This window comes from Perna viridis, chromosome 5, assembly GCF_037379345.1.
Source record: "Perna viridis isolate PV_CMFRI_1.1 ecotype Kerala chromosome 5, ASM3737934v1, whole genome shotgun sequence".
Lineage (NCBI taxonomy): Eukaryota > Metazoa > Mollusca > Bivalvia > Mytilida > Mytilidae > Perna > Perna viridis.
Window position 1 is genome coordinate 47,816,742 of NC_142449.1, and position 15,690 is coordinate 47,832,431.

The following is a 15,690-nucleotide window of genomic DNA, read 5'->3' on the forward strand; positions in this document are numbered from 1 at the left end:
TGTACACTACTAGTTCTTAAAGTGTAGTTGTACTTCATATGAACATATGTATACCGTGTACACTAGTAAGTTCATATACTGTAGTTTTACTTAATGTGAACATATTTATACTGTGTACACTACTAGTTCTTAAAGTGTAGTTGTATTTCTTATGAACATGTTTATACTGTGTATACGACTAGTTCGTATATTTTAGTTGTACTTATTTCTGGGTGTATTTATTTTAGCGATTTTCTTAATCAGTAATTGCTCATGAAAACAAATATCGAGGTCAATCCATATTATCCCTTTATGGTGTGTGGTAATTTTCCACGCTATGCTAACTTAAGTTCTGCCAAATATGTTTGAAAACCAAAAATTGTGAAAACAAGTACAATTACAATAGTTTCACAGTTTAAGCTAAGAAGTTATAAAATATCCTCTTTTGTAACTATCTGATCTCACATTCTACAGCAAATTCCATCTACATTAAAACTCTTATCTCCAGACAATACATGAAAATTACATTTACTTGCAGAAAACTGATGCTGCTGGTAAGAAGGAAATCAATGTCCTTGACCCCAAGAGGTCAAATGCCATAAACATTGGTTTAACAGTTCTACCTCCTCCAAGGACCATCAAAGCAGGAATCCTTAAAATGGACAATTCCATTATGAACAAAGAGGGTATTGAGGTAAGGCAATAATGGGACTGGTTTGTTCAGCTGATGACAGGAGAGATAACTCGTTCTTTTCCATTGTCTTTTTCAATAGACAAAGAAATTGATCTTTCTTAGGGAGATAACATTCTGACTCCTTTCATCAAGGGTTGTGTGTTGATAATGGTACATATAAATGAACAATAATGGAGTAAAAACATATCTTATACAAGTTTGAGGTAAATGCTTCTTAGCTTATTCCCTAAGATGAAGTGTTTTCAACAATATCGACTGGTTCTAGTCATAATGATTTACTTCTTGAAAAAAACCACTGAAATGTGGTCATAAATTAGGTTCATATTTTCATTGCTAGCTTGTAACAACCCATTTTGAACAGATGTCTTGAAGACTAACTATAGAATTTACATGTTTGCTGTCAGGTTTGCTGTTGCTAAATTTAAAATCTTTATAACCACCCATCAGATATTTTTTTTCAAGTTCAAGGGTGTATCTGATTATTATGTAATTAGCAAAAATTGTAGTAGAATGAACTGTATGCTGATGTTAATTTTACATTTTCCCACAGAAAATCCTGACCTCAATGATACCAACAGAAGAAGAGAAGAGTAAGATATTAGAGGCCCAGATGGCTAATCCAGATATCCCCCTGGGTACTGCTGAACAGTTTCTTCTTACTTTGTCATCTATCAGTGAACTCCATTCTAGATTGTCTTTATGGCTATTCAAGTTAGACTATGAAGTCATTGAGTCAGTGAGTATACATCTTCAGAAGGATAATAATGAATAGATTTCCATTTCTCTAAAAAGTTCTTGTTCTAAGATCTTTGTAAGTAAATACAAAAGCAGAACGGATTTGCATCTGGAACATTTGAATCTTATTAGTATTAGATATGAATAATAGGATAATTAATTGGAAAAAATGAATAACCAAGATATGATCATGAGTTTTAAAGAACACCTAGATTTAACAAGTGTGTGGAACTTTTTCCATGGGTTCTCGGGACAAGCCTTCATATTTTTGGTATTCATGATAACCAGTTGATCATCCTATTTATTATAGAGATTTCCTCCATTATTCGTTGCTATTTATAACATATTTTTTTTAATTTTGTGTATGGTGGATTGATACGATATGTTGTGATGTTTAGTGACCTTTCTGCGGGAGAAAGTTTGGGGGTGTAATTACAGAATTTATCCAAAAAAAATTTCACTAGGAACAGTCGGTAAATCACTGTAATCTATATGTTTAAAAGGAAATAAAAATGCAATAAAGTACTGCAAAATACATCTTATACATATATCTGTATTTATCATCAGTAAGGAACCATTTTCATACTTAAACTTTCAGTGTAAGAACAAGAAAAATGGTAAAGTGAAGATATCCTTTAATACTCTGTTGATTGCTTTTTTATTTGTTTATAATATCAATGCTGTTTATGTTGGCAACTTATTTCTAGCAATATTCATTAAGCCAAGAAAGCAAAATTTTAGAAACAGCAATAGTTATAACCATAAAAAGAAATCTAATTGATTTTTTAAAAAAAAGATATTAAAAGGTATGTTGCCCTCGTTATTTCAGGAAGTTGCTGAACCACTGAGTGACTTGAAGAAAGGAATCGATCAACTTAGAAATAATAAAACTTTTAAATGTATCATCTCTGTAATATTAACCATTGGAAACTTTTTAAATGGAGCTTCAGTAAGTTTCTTATTATTAAAATTTAGAAAATGATTCAACTGAAGGTTTAAAATGGAAACCAAAATACAATTCATCTTTTGAAACAAAACCACAGGTTGAAGGCATTGTTTTAAGCAGGTGGTTGATGTTATGCAGGTTCAAATTATATTGGAGCTGATATGTAAGAATTTCAGTAGATACCTGAGATGTCTGCTTTAGACAGGTTTTTATGTCTATGCAGGTCCGAGTTAAGACAGGTTTCACTAATCACAAAATGTTAAGAAGCATAACCTAATGCTATAAGAAAAGTCATCCATTCAAAAAGAAGAAAGTACTGTTAAAATCTTCAGACTATACAGCTAAATGTGCATTAATGTGTGCAACTATGTTTTGTTTTGAAACATATTATAATCGTGTTTATCATATGTAAATTGAAGCATATGATAGCATATCTTGCTTGCTTCATATGATTATCATATGTTCCAAACCATATGATTCTCATATGTATATTCTCTGCTTTAAGTTCAATTATTGTTCATATAAAAATGACAACACTGGGTTTATGAATGTTAATTTTTTTCATATAAAATAACATAACAAAAGTTCAAATTCAATGTTGTGTGCAAAGCTTTGTTATGTACCATCTGTATTATAAAAGATTTTTAAAGATGAACTTTAAATTATGTATTTCCTTTACTTACAGGCCAGAGGTTTCAGCATTGAATATTTACAAAAAGTGCCAGAAGTTAAAGACACTGTACATAAACATTCATTACTTCATCATTTGTGTAGTATAATCATTGAACAGTTCCCAGATACCTCAGATTTATATTCTGATATCGGTACATTAGCTAGATGTTCACGGGTAAGATAACTGCTAGGCTGGTTAATGCCAACATGATCAACCAGATTTGGATTAATTAATGACTGCCAATTATCACAAATCTGATTGAACTATTTACTTCAAGTGAGAGTTTGTATTTTTGTGTTATTGATATTTTAAATTTTATAAATGTCAACCATCTGAAAAAATTCCTTAAAACAGAAATCTTATTTTCAGATTTTGTCTTGAGTTATTTTTTATCATGTAAAGAAAAGTTTAACTAACACTATAAAAGAGAGGAAAAAAAGAAAATAGTTTAAATCGATTCAAAAAGAGACACTTTACATATTATCTTATGCAGGTTGATTGGGACGAGCTTAATAACAAATTGTGTAAATTAGAGAATGATTGTAAGGCCTCATGGGATCATTTACGTGCAATAGCCAAACATGACGGAAGCTCAAGTTCTAGTATCAAGTCTAAGTAAGTAACATGTAATCTGGTTCTTTACTCTCTAAAATTAAAATTTTTTCAGTGCATTAAAACCAAAGTCAGTATATACATAGTCCTTAGCTAAATCTTGAATCCTTTTGATTTTCAAGATCAGAGTGTCCATCTTTTAAATAGGCAAGAGGATGTTATACTCTCGATCATCCTTATTTTATCCTACTAGATGAAGTTCTTTAACACTGATGAGACTGGAAACAAATACTCTTATAAGCAGATATGTAACCTCCACAATGATTAGCATATCATGCTTTCTTCATCTGATTCTCATATGAATTTTATTGATTTTAGGAGAGATTTTTGTTTCTTGCTGATAATTTGGTGATTGTATTTCAAATCTGACCTTATTTTACCTAGGTTTAGTGCAAGCAGGTTTGTATAACATCCATCAGAATTGCACATCAACATGCAGCATTAATTTCAAATATTTATTCATTTTGATGTTATGATTCATATCAATTTTTTAATGAATTATTGTTATTTATGTTTTATATTTGAGATAAATCTTAAAGGTTGGAACCTGAGGGGACAAATGATGGGAGTTTTACTTTGCTTTAGGTTTGATATTTGGTCTAAAAAATAAAATACAGTCAAACCTGTCTTACTGACCACCTGTATTCAGCAATAACCTGTCTTAAGAGAACAAGTATCCTTGTGTAGTGCATCGTTTGTAAAAAATTACCTGTCTGTAATGACCACCTGTATTCAGCATTAACCTGTCTTAAGAGAACATGTATCCTTGTGTGGTGCATTCTTTGTAAAATTTACCTGTGTATAATGACCACCTGCCTTATGTTGCCACAATACTGATTTCCCTTGGAAGGTCAGTGAAGATAGCTTTGACTGTAACTGTCATTAATGTGGTAGATGAAATGGTTAATTTTATGCTTTCTTGTTACTGCTTAAATGATGCAATATATAATGGGGAAATTGGTAAAAGATAATAATTCTCAAAGAGGCACTTCTAAGCTTTAAAAATTTATAATGTCACTCAGTCCTGCTTACAAAGCTTACAATCAATCTTAAAACATTATTCTGTACTTAGATGGTAAACTATATTTATTTTATGATCTTTCTTACATGTTTGATGATGTTTGTTTAGTTTGATGTTTTTATCATGGTTGGTGTTGGTCAATCACATAGTACCATTATTAAAGGTTGCAAGGTACATCCAAGAAATCAATTTCATTGCAATGTTGAGAAGCATCATCCACAGAACTAAGTTTAAATCAATTAACTGGTCAATTCAATAATTATATGTCCATCTTCTCACTGTCTGGAAAAAATAACAGGTTTGTTAGCCTTTCAAAGTTAATTTCATCCTCATATTTCAGTTTTTAGACTGTTCCTGTTCATTGTTTACATTTGGACTTAAGCCTGTAATATTTAAGCTTGAAAATTTATCATTTTATTACTATAATATTTTCAGGTTATCAGAATTCTTAGCAGATGCTGCAGAAAGAATAATGATACTTAAAATTGTACATAGAAGAGTATGCCACAGGTAGGTCAACTTCAAAGTAGTGAAGAAATTATGTTGGTACATGTATCTCTGCTGTAAACAGTATAAATAAATAGGATTGAAATTGCAAATTTATAAACTTAATTAGTACTTTAATGGCATGAATATTTAGAGTATTACATAAAGTAATTGCTAACACTTAATTTTCAGTGTTTTACAATAGTGTCCTGACAATGTTAATTTTTATTTGTTTTTGACTCACACAAGTTTTTTGCTTCAACACCATAATGATTAATATTCACAGTAACTTAACTATACACAAATATATTTCTTACAGATATACCAAATTATTATTGTGGATGGGATTACCCGTTCATACAGTCAAAGATCTCAAAATAAATGCCTTCTGTAAAATTGTCAGTGAATTTGCACTTGAGTATCGTACAACAAGGGAGAAGGTTATACAGCAACTTCAGAAACGAGCCAATCAGAGGGAACGAAAAAAGACAAGAGGCAAAATGATAGTAGATGTAAGTCATCTTATTGTTGATTACTAGGTTCAGTTATAGATTTACAAAAAGTTGTTAATGTAAATTTGAGCTTAAGTAATGGTGTAATTATGGTAAAAAGCATTGTGACATAATAGATTATATAAGTGCTTTTATGCTGACAATATATTGTGATGTTGACCACACATCTTTGTCACAAATTTTATCCTTAATATCTTAAAGATGACTTGTACATACTGATCAATGAATATAGTTGAAATTATGAATTACTGAATTACATAAAATACAAAATATCAAATGTCTTTGGAAATTTAATAGAAACTGTCACAGTATTTTTATGATATTTTTCTTTTTTTTTAATTTTGAATTTTTTTATTATTACATGATGGAAATGTCAATAAAGTTGTTTCTGAATGTGGATATATAAGATTTATGCTTACTTTACTTCCAGACTGAAAAATTTGTCAACTCCAAAGATCGTCATAAAGATGATGAATTACACAAGATTTTATCTAATGGTTATGTTAGTGATGTTTCTGGTCAGAAAAATAGAAGTAGACGACCCAGTACGTAGCTTTTTTATAGTTGACTAGATAGCCTGTAAAGGCTAATTACATTGGAGAATAGGCCTTTAAAAAAATTATGAAAATATATAACAGTTGATGAGTAAGAGTAATCAAGGGAACCAAGGTTATAGCGGTAAACAAAAGAATGTAATCCAGGGACAAAGACCAGACATGGAAAACAGACATACACAACAAATAACATAAAGTAACTAAAATCATACATACAAAGTAACAAAAGTAAATGAGCAACTCGGACTCCACTAAAAACTGGGAGCATGGACCAGGTGCACCGGTAGGGTAAGCGTCCTATGCTTTTCTAGAAACACTCGCCGAGTTGCTCATAAAAAGTCAAGTCAGGGGTAGACAAACGAGGAAAGGAAAACTATGACTCGTTGAATAAATCAGTTTTCATGGTGCTGATGGATACACCATAACGATCCACGAGTTCATGATGACGACCATAAAACTTCTGTAGTGATGACTTCAATCTTGTAGCAACATAACCCTGCATAACATAATCTGCAAACCAGATAAATTTCTCATGTGTAAAAATAATGAAGAATAGAATCAGTGATTCTGAACAGTCTTTAAAGCACTTAACAACAAGATATGTAATGATTGGAATGAACTGAAGCAGGTTGTATAAATATAAAGATAAGATAAAATGTTCACACATTTGTTAACTGGTGATATAAAAAAAGTATATATCTCAATTATAGTTGACTGCATGAGTAAAAGTAGTTCCCGAGGCTGTGTAACTACAGATTCAGAAATGTATGATACGGGTGATGATGATTTATTGGAGGCATGTGTGCGTACTGCAACATCAGCACCATCTAGTCGAGCACCAAGGGAGAGAAAACGTGCCAAAAATCACAGAAAGTCGTGTGAGTAATCAATGCCCATAAAAAAATGTATTTTTACATTATGATAACTACACTGTTGTGATGTAAGGTACAAAGAGATAGACCAAGGTCCCTTAAATTTTGATGTTGTTTTTTGGTGGAGGAGGGTTAAGTTTTTTACTGTGAATTTAAAAGAGGAATATGATTTCTATCTATGCTATATGGGAAGAGGCTTATTGGTTTTTCCTAATGTGTATCAAAAAAAAATTTGAATTTGAAAACCATGCAAAAAAAGGGTCAATAGTCATACCAAATGTTTTTAAATGTACATCATGGGATGCTATAACCTTCAAAATAAAACAATTCTTAGCTTTAGTAGTTTTAATTAAACAAACACCATTACAGTCATTAAAAACCAAATAACCCACATTCTCCTTTTGGCAAGAAGCAAGTTTGAAATCTTCTCCCATGCCATGCCTGGACCTAGGGTCCAAGTGAGCTTATGCCATCACTTTGTATTAGATGTCTAAAACTTTTAACTTGAAACCTTATAATTTAAAATCTTGTTTGGGTCTACAAATGATTCACTTTCAATGAATAAGATAGCAACAAGCAACCGTATTGGTTTCAGTTTGTTAACATTATAGATTTCTGCTAAGTTAAATTATAAGGTTTCATGTAATTAAACAATAATGTTAAAAGTTTTAGACAGCTAATGCAAAGTAAAGACAAGATCACTTGGTCCAGGCCAAGTGTTATAAGACTTATAAACTACAAGTCAAAATCTTTTTAAACTTGTTAGAATTGATGAGGTTGTTATCCAATTAAATATCCTTCTATGGCTGTGGCTCCTCAGAGTTGCCATTGAAAAAATATTGGTAAAATCTACAAAATTTTGTTTCCCACTAATATTTAAATTTCATCCAGTTGAACGATTCAGGCTTCTGGAAACATCCAGTCATTGTCTTCTATCTATAAATGAACATTAAAAAAAGAATAATGTCATGTTTTTATAAGACAACAATTTAAACATACAATTACCATTCCAGCTGAACGTAGAACTTCATTCCTGTGGTAGTTTTGGTAGGTTTCTGACGGTGTGCTGTGATAAGTTATGTTACTTTCAGGATGCCTGAAAACCATGCTATCCATTTTATTTGACCAAACGATGGAGTTTTGCTTCCAAGTTGTTGATTTTGCCTGTTATGTGGCATGCCCTTGTTTCAAGACTAAAATATGTTTTTCTTTTTATTGAATTTCCCTATACTTCACACAGTAACAACCTTAATCATTATAGATATAGCTATCTACATAATCTGTCAGTTTGGAGTTCTCAGTTTAATTTACCTGAGTTGAAATACATGTACATAGATTTTTATTAGACTTCTATGTACATGTTATAGTCTTGAGAAGTTTCTTATTTGCACACATATTCTTGCTGTAAAATTTTCCTTTAAAACTTCCCTAGGTTATCCAAGCAATGAGCATAGCACATGTTTGTCCAGTCTTAGTCATTTTCTTATCATAATCAATATTGAATTTTCAATATCACCTTTACAATTAGCAGACAAGGAGGGGAGAGACACAAAAATGATGCTCCTAATAGGATAGATTTACATCTCAATTTTATCAATGCCTCTAATTTATAACATGAAATGTGAAGTAAATATTCTTTTCTTTTTTCAACTCTAAATATATAAAATTGAACCATTCCTCATATTTTTTACCAGAATCATGAAGTTATAGTGGTACGTTCCTTCAGTGTTTTCTATTGTATATTAATGTAAATGTTTTTTAAAAATTGACAAAATTAAGCATGGGTAATTTACTAGACTTGCATGATGTGGATAGATTTACTTAATGTTTACTTATGTATGTTCTTGGTAGAAAAATACCATCTTTGCAAAGTCTAGACAGAAGAGTTATAGCCCTTACATTGTGACACTAGGCTGAAGACTTAGTGCCCCTTTCATTGCCAAATATTTATTTTTTTTTTAATGAAAGGTATTGAATAAAAAGATGATGCACTTTTTCTGAGCTAATTTTAAAAAATACCATTAAAGACTTTCAATTTTTTTCTACTACCTGTTAACTTCTTATTTTACTTCTATTAATTAACAGACTTTTTGGGGAATGTTTGATTTCTCTTTCTATAACTCCATGTAACTTTTTTCTTGCCTATCACGTGTTTTTCTGTTGATGCTATGCTTTAAATGTATTGCACCAAAACAATTTAAAAAAAACTCCATAGACTAAAGTTTTCATATGTTTTTTTTTCATGTACCTGTATGAGTTGCCACAATCACAAGTACACCCTTTTGTCATGCTAATGTTTATATATACATTGCAAAGGAAGTGTTGTTGTACCCTATATAAATTCCACAGGAAGTAGTCTTAACGGAATGAGAATTCAATGTATATTGTATGCCTGATACCTTATTACTCGTTGTACATGGTATGCCTGACACTGTATTATACGAGCACATTTTACTTTCTTTCAGTTCGAGATAGTGACACTGACCATTACTAGGTAAACAGGACAGATGGCTACTTGTTTGTTAGACATTTTATTTGAATGTTATTTCATGCCACTATTTTCTTTTTTTATTTTTTTCCTTCAGTGTATGTTGATTGTGACCACCCAACACGTTAAAATGACTTCTTACACGTTTGATGAATGTTGTTCACGACCTGAGTATATTGCCCTTTAACCTTTGTTTTGGTGACTTAAAATATTTCCTCCATTGTTTTTAATTTTGACTGTGTTATAGTGCATACAATGTCGATGTTCAGGGGATAGAGTTAGTTTTCCATTGATAAGATATAATCAATTAATGAACTTCAATAGGTAGTTGGCTGGACGATTTATAAGGGGGTTTAAGGAGGTAGACCCAGGGTAAGGGTCACAACCCTTACAAATCATTGGAACATTTATATTCAGCATTTTACATCAATCTCATGCAAGCATCAAAGTAACTTGGACTGATTTCATTCTGTTTCAAGGAAAGCTTGTTAGGCTTTGGTGAAATTGAATATGATACAAACATATCACTGATTTCAGGAGTTATATCTCTTACCCTAGGTTTACCTCCTTTAACTTAAACAAAGTTAAAATTTCTTTTTGGCTTATCCAGTCAAGTACCTAAGAATCATTTTATCAATCGGAGACCAACTCTATCCCCTGAACATCATCATTGTTTTTGCTGTAATGTAGTCCTGTGGCTTGGTTTTTTCAACATATTTAAGTTTCAATCTAATACTATAAACAACATTATGAATTTTGTATAAATCTTGTCCCTTACTTAATACATGTATTTCATATGTCAGCTTAATATGATTAGGGTAATAATAAATGTTTGTTCTTCATGGCTCTACAGAGAATTGGTTGATACAGACCATGTTGATATACCCCATAGGAAGGTAGTTACTTGACTTTTAAACAGGAATTTCAGTTTGTTTTTGTGACACCATCTATTTTAATCGTGTGTCTTGTCTTTTAATTGTTGCACCTGTGGGTAGAGACAGGAGTTCCTCACATACATACACTGGCTTTAAAGATGTAGCTAGAATTGTTTGTATTACACAGGCTGTAGGTTATTCCAATGTGCTAATTTTGAGCTAGCCCTCGTTTCTATTGCCGAAAATACTTATTTAATGCATTTTAAGGATTCAGTTTTTAAATGGAATGCTTAGAATTATTAGTTTTAAAATGAACTCATTACTTTTATGTTTAATTGTCAGAATCTGTCTTTTAGTGAGTTGATTCTTCATGGTCCATTAATATGCGTGCATTCCTTCATGTATTTATTCTCCTATTGAAAAGAACAATAACGGCATTTAATTTAATCTTTAGAACAGAAGCTTGCCATTGATCAGCCATGTGCACATAAAATTGTCTTCTTAAGCAATGTTAGTGACTGAAATTATCTCCCTTTATCTTGAGATGCAAAATGTACATGTTGGATAATCTACAGCCTGCCTAGCAGCTTCATGCAAATTGTCATCTATAGAAGATAACTGCATATCCAACTGCTGAAAGAAACTACTCGTATATGCTTGGAGAAAATGTTTCTCATATGTTAAAAGAGATGTATTCAGTGTGTCATAGGGAAGTGCTACACTTACCTTATATATCTATATCTAGTTTGGTGGAAAAACAGTTTAATTGCTGAGTATAGACATGGTATAAGAAAGTCTGTTTTTGAACAAAAATGTTCCTTGTATCAGATTTAAACATTAATGGAATAAATAAATGGAACAGTTGCTCTGCTATAAAAATCTGTACAACTAAAGTTATTGCCACTGAGGTTTGAAAGGTGTAAGGAAGTGTTGTGGTACATTCTTTCGAAATAGAATTAATTCTGGAAAAAGTTACTAACTCTTCAGCATGAGCTGTTCTTCGTTTTGTGTCAGTTTTTAGACTGTCTATAACATGTCAATAATAAGTCTAAATATTGTTGTCCTAACCTGTTCAGTTGTTTAGACCTTTTATAGGCTGCATTGAAAAACATTGCATGTAGAATGCATGTAAAATGTCAAATTTCTAACAAAAGCCCTTAAAGTTAGTTTCAAATTTTCAGAAGGCTTATCATTTTGAAAGTAAAATTTTAGGCATTTGGGTTATTACTATGTAAGTACACATACTGACATTTTTTTGGAAGAATCCTAAGCCCAAGTCTTCTTAGAAATGACATGATATTTGTACACCAAAAGGAATATTAACAGCTTGGCACCCTAACAAGAGTTCTCCCTAGCTTTGCAACAGTTAGGAGAAGTAGTACTTTCATACTTTCTTCAAGAATATACCAAAAAATTAAATATATCATTTCAATACTACTTGAAAGTCAGTTTGATTTTATTGAAGTTTACAGTAAAAGGATCAAATTACTAACATTGAACATGTTAGAGAAACAGTAGAATCTAGTGACAATTTATATACTTTGTGAAATTGTTTGATAGAATGGGACATTTAGATACATATGTAGTTTCAATTCCTTGTGCAGTTATGTATGCTGTTTGTGAACATTTCTATGTTTTTACTGTAAATGGAAATCAAAAGTTTATTGTTTTTTTTTTGTTTTTTTTTTTTGCAGTGAGAAGGACACTGAAAAGTGGGCTAACTGCAGAAGAATGGGAAACGGTGGCCTCATTCTCAGATGCTGTCTAAGAGAGGATTACGAAAGGATGGTTGAGGAAGTGATGCTAGCTGTCTCATTGCTGTTATGGCAACCTGATGCAATATGTACACAAATGACTACATCAGTCTTTCAATATATCAGTGACAATGTCCCCATGTATCATCCCATGACATCAAATGTCCAATCATTTGCATATTAATACATATTCATGAGATTAATAGAAGTTTTGCAAACTCGTGTCAGAAGGACTTTTGTTATTTGCAGTCTTCAGTGCTTGTTTTGACAAATTTTTGTATAGTTATTGCAAGATTGAAGAAAACAAAAAACATGTTAAGTTAACGTAATGTCCAATATATTGCATGTACTAACACAAACTAAGGCATATATTTGGTTTATCGGAAACAAGTCAAATTAATGAATATATGTGTAACGTATAATAATAAGAGAAGGATTCTTATATGTTCAAAATCAAGTCCAATCAAGACTATTCAGATATTATTTATTCAAGGACATATTTGGGAACAAAATTTGTCTTAAATAGGAAATTCAAATACAACAGAGTCTGTCAGAAGTGTTTTACACACTGAAGTTTTTAGGGCTTAAAAAATTTGATTTGTTTTCTTCATAAGAGACTGAAAATAGGAAATAGTTGCGGTTGAAATATATTTTATTGGCTTATATTTATTTCTAATTTATAAATTTCATTAAGGCTGGTTCTTAAATGAAATTTTTGGTAGCTGAGATATTGATGTTGTATTCTAGGAGTTTTAGAACATATTGATTATTGTAACTTATTAGATTTAGTGCTTTGTTTTTTCTTGGTGTTCAATCCTCAGTATATTTTACTAACCTAGTTACTACGTTAGATTTTGAATGTACTACTGTTGTTTTTTATGTTTGTGGTAACTTTGATTGAAAGCTTCTATTGTAGTTAATAAATTATATGTTGTAGCTCAGGTTGTCTAGATTTAGTATTTTTCATTAAAATTTTTGCTTCTCTTTTTTTGACCAGAAAAAAAGATTTTATTATAGCCTTGGAATTTGGCAAGCTGTAAAATATTTTGTAGCCTTGGAATGTTTATACTCCAACTCCAAGTAGTGGGGTATACTGCTGCTTTTTTTTTTCTCCCGAGTTAAATTTTTTTATACAGTTTTTCCTTTCCAAACTTTGGAGCAAACCTTTAGATGAAGAAAATTTCTAAAATTGATGAGGTTAAATAATTGTGATTCCTACTCAGTCACTCGGTAGCAATAATTTGTTATTGTACTTAACACAGTCTTTAAGAAGGTAGGCCTAGATTAAGGGACACAACTCTTACAAATCATTGGAGCGTTTGTTTTCAGCATTTGACATTAACCTCGTGTAAGTATCGAAGTAACATGGATTGATTTCATTCCATGTGAAAAGCTGAATGAAAATGAAAGCTTGATAAGCTTTGGTTGAATTTAATATGATACAGACATATCAATAATTTTAAAAAGACTTACCTCCCTTACCATAGGTCTACCTATAGTCAATATTTTTTTTTAAATGGTCTCAGAAAAACAAAGCTTTCAACTTTCTTGTAGGATATTTCAAACCCTAGTACATAAGTACATCATTGAGATTTGATGCTTCATAAGTTTGTTTTATTTTTTACCTTAGGTTGGCTAACTAGAGATTATACTGTCATATTTATTCATAGTGTGCGTCTTCCTAATGTTAGACTGTGATAGATTTTCATATTCGGTCTCAATGTTCCAACTATTTAAAAGAACTTGTTACAAATGAACTACAAACATTAAATTTGGTGTCTGTGATTTTAAAGTCTTAACATGTTTGGTGTTCTTGGTTTTTGTTTTGTTTTGTTTTTTTGTTGTTATTCACAGTAAGAGATTACTTAAGCACACAAGGTACAGCTTTGTTTATTTTTCCGTACAGTTCGTTAAAAAATAAATTGATACAAAACACATGGATTGAAGTTGCAGCTATTTATCAACATTCTTTGTCATAACATTTCATTTTATTCAATTTTTTTATTCAGATTTCAATTGTTACTATAATAATTGCTTGAGTTAATGATCAATTTTAAATTTTCACAAATTCATTTTTCAAAATTCCATTCAATTCATTGTGTTCTTGCCAAGTTTAAGTAGATTCTGTAACTATGGTGATTGTTGCAATATTTTTTTCATAGGTGTATGTGGTTTTGTTTTGTTGTTAGTCTGTTAGGTTATGTTTTAATTTGTCTCATTTCCATATTCTTTGTTTAGTTTATATTTGTACATTTTGAGACCTTTTAATTTATTTTTGTTTACATTTTATATACATTAAAACATGCTTCAGTATTAAGGGAGATAACTCATTTAATCAGCGGTAATGCAGGGTGTTGGATATGTGTTCATAAGTATTTCAATCTGAATTATATACACATTTATTAATTATGAAATCTTAATGTACTCAATTTTATTACATATCTAAATTAGCATATCTATTCTAAACCAGAATAATCTATTCAGACATATTTCTTTATAATTGTTTATTTTAAGCAATATGTGAAAGGAAATTGTATCAAATTCAGAAGTTATCTCCCCTTTTCAACCTAGTCAGTTGTAGCCATGACACCCTGTACATATCATTTCTAACGGAATGTATCTGTGTGCCTCTGCTGAAAATCCTGCCATATTTTGTGGATCATTTTTATAACAACATGAAAAAAGACAATAAAGACTTTTCTATTTTTTTGTGTTTGCTAATAGAACCATGCAGCCTTGTATGTGGGAGGTTGTGGGTTCAAATCGGACTGAGTCAAACCAAAAACTAAAAAATTGGTATAGTCACTGCTTCTCCACTTAGCATGGGTTATTCAAGAAGATGGAGTGAAGACTTATTGGCTCTGACTCAGAATAATGCGTCCAAGTGGGTACTCCTACAATGTAAGAGTCTGGAACTGTTTTCCTCCATACCCCAACCTCTTACTTCAAAGCACCATATTGCATACTGCTCATTCCAACGTTCTCTGAAATCAGCAAATATTATAGTAAAATATTTACCATTTAAAACATTTTATAGTTTCTTTACCCTAACACTGGAGAAGGTAACCAAACTGAAGAAAAACAGATGACCTACCTGATGAGAAAATCCATCAATCCTGGAAATTCTTTGTAAAAGCAGCTTAAATGAATTTCACATTTGGTTATCAGCACTTTGAATGGGTACATTTAGTTGATAAAATACAGATTTTAATTTGTGAAACGAAAATTTGCCATTACCAACTTGAGTTCGTTTTGTCAAAAATATATTGTACTTTGTAAAATTAGAATTCAAAATGGCTGGCCACTTTGATAGCTGTCTTCATGTTTTCTAGGTATTTAACAAAAAGGATTTTTTCGCTTGATATCCAGTGGGTTAAATTTCTTTCAAATAAAGGACTTGAAATATTATAAAACATGTTTAGCTTATTCACATTTTGCAGGGGCTTTCAAAATGTCAGATGCTAGATGAAAGGATGGCACCAAGTCAGA

The 15,690-nt window shown here is 31.1% G+C and overlaps 1 protein-coding gene across 50 annotated transcripts in view; it reads left to right on the forward strand.

The window, feature by feature from the left end:
- LOC148618007 (FH1/FH2 domain-containing protein 3-like) overlaps nucleotides 1–14,907 on the forward strand; it is a 76,172-nt gene extending 61,265 nt beyond the window's left edge. For 33 of the 50 annotated variants that reach the window (XM_088585762.1, XM_088585789.1, XM_088585797.1 and 30 more), the window contains 11 exons: nucleotides 518–673; nucleotides 1,224–1,409; nucleotides 2,238–2,357; nucleotides 3,040–3,201; nucleotides 3,521–3,642; nucleotides 4,024–4,038; nucleotides 5,096–5,170; nucleotides 5,466–5,658; nucleotides 6,089–6,203; nucleotides 6,923–7,090; nucleotides 12,142–14,907. In XM_088585762.1, the coding sequence (XP_088441888.1) occupies nucleotides 518–673; nucleotides 1,224–1,409; nucleotides 2,238–2,357; nucleotides 3,040–3,201; nucleotides 3,521–3,642; nucleotides 4,024–4,038; nucleotides 5,096–5,170; nucleotides 5,466–5,658; nucleotides 6,089–6,203; nucleotides 6,923–7,090; nucleotides 12,142–12,215 (1,386 nt within the window). In that variant the 3' untranslated portion in view covers nucleotides 12,216–14,907. Of the gene's footprint in view, nucleotides 1–517; nucleotides 674–1,223; nucleotides 1,410–2,237; nucleotides 2,358–3,039; nucleotides 3,202–3,520; nucleotides 3,643–4,023; nucleotides 4,039–5,095; nucleotides 5,171–5,465; nucleotides 5,659–6,088; nucleotides 6,204–6,922; nucleotides 7,091–8,097; nucleotides 8,132–8,778; nucleotides 8,797–9,549; nucleotides 9,579–10,425; nucleotides 10,469–12,141 lie in introns of all 50 variants that reach the window. The other 17 variants (XM_088585761.1, XM_088585773.1, XM_088585748.1 and 14 more) reach the window with 12 other exon arrangements.
- The last annotated feature ends 783 nt before the right edge of the window (nucleotides 14,908–15,690 follow it).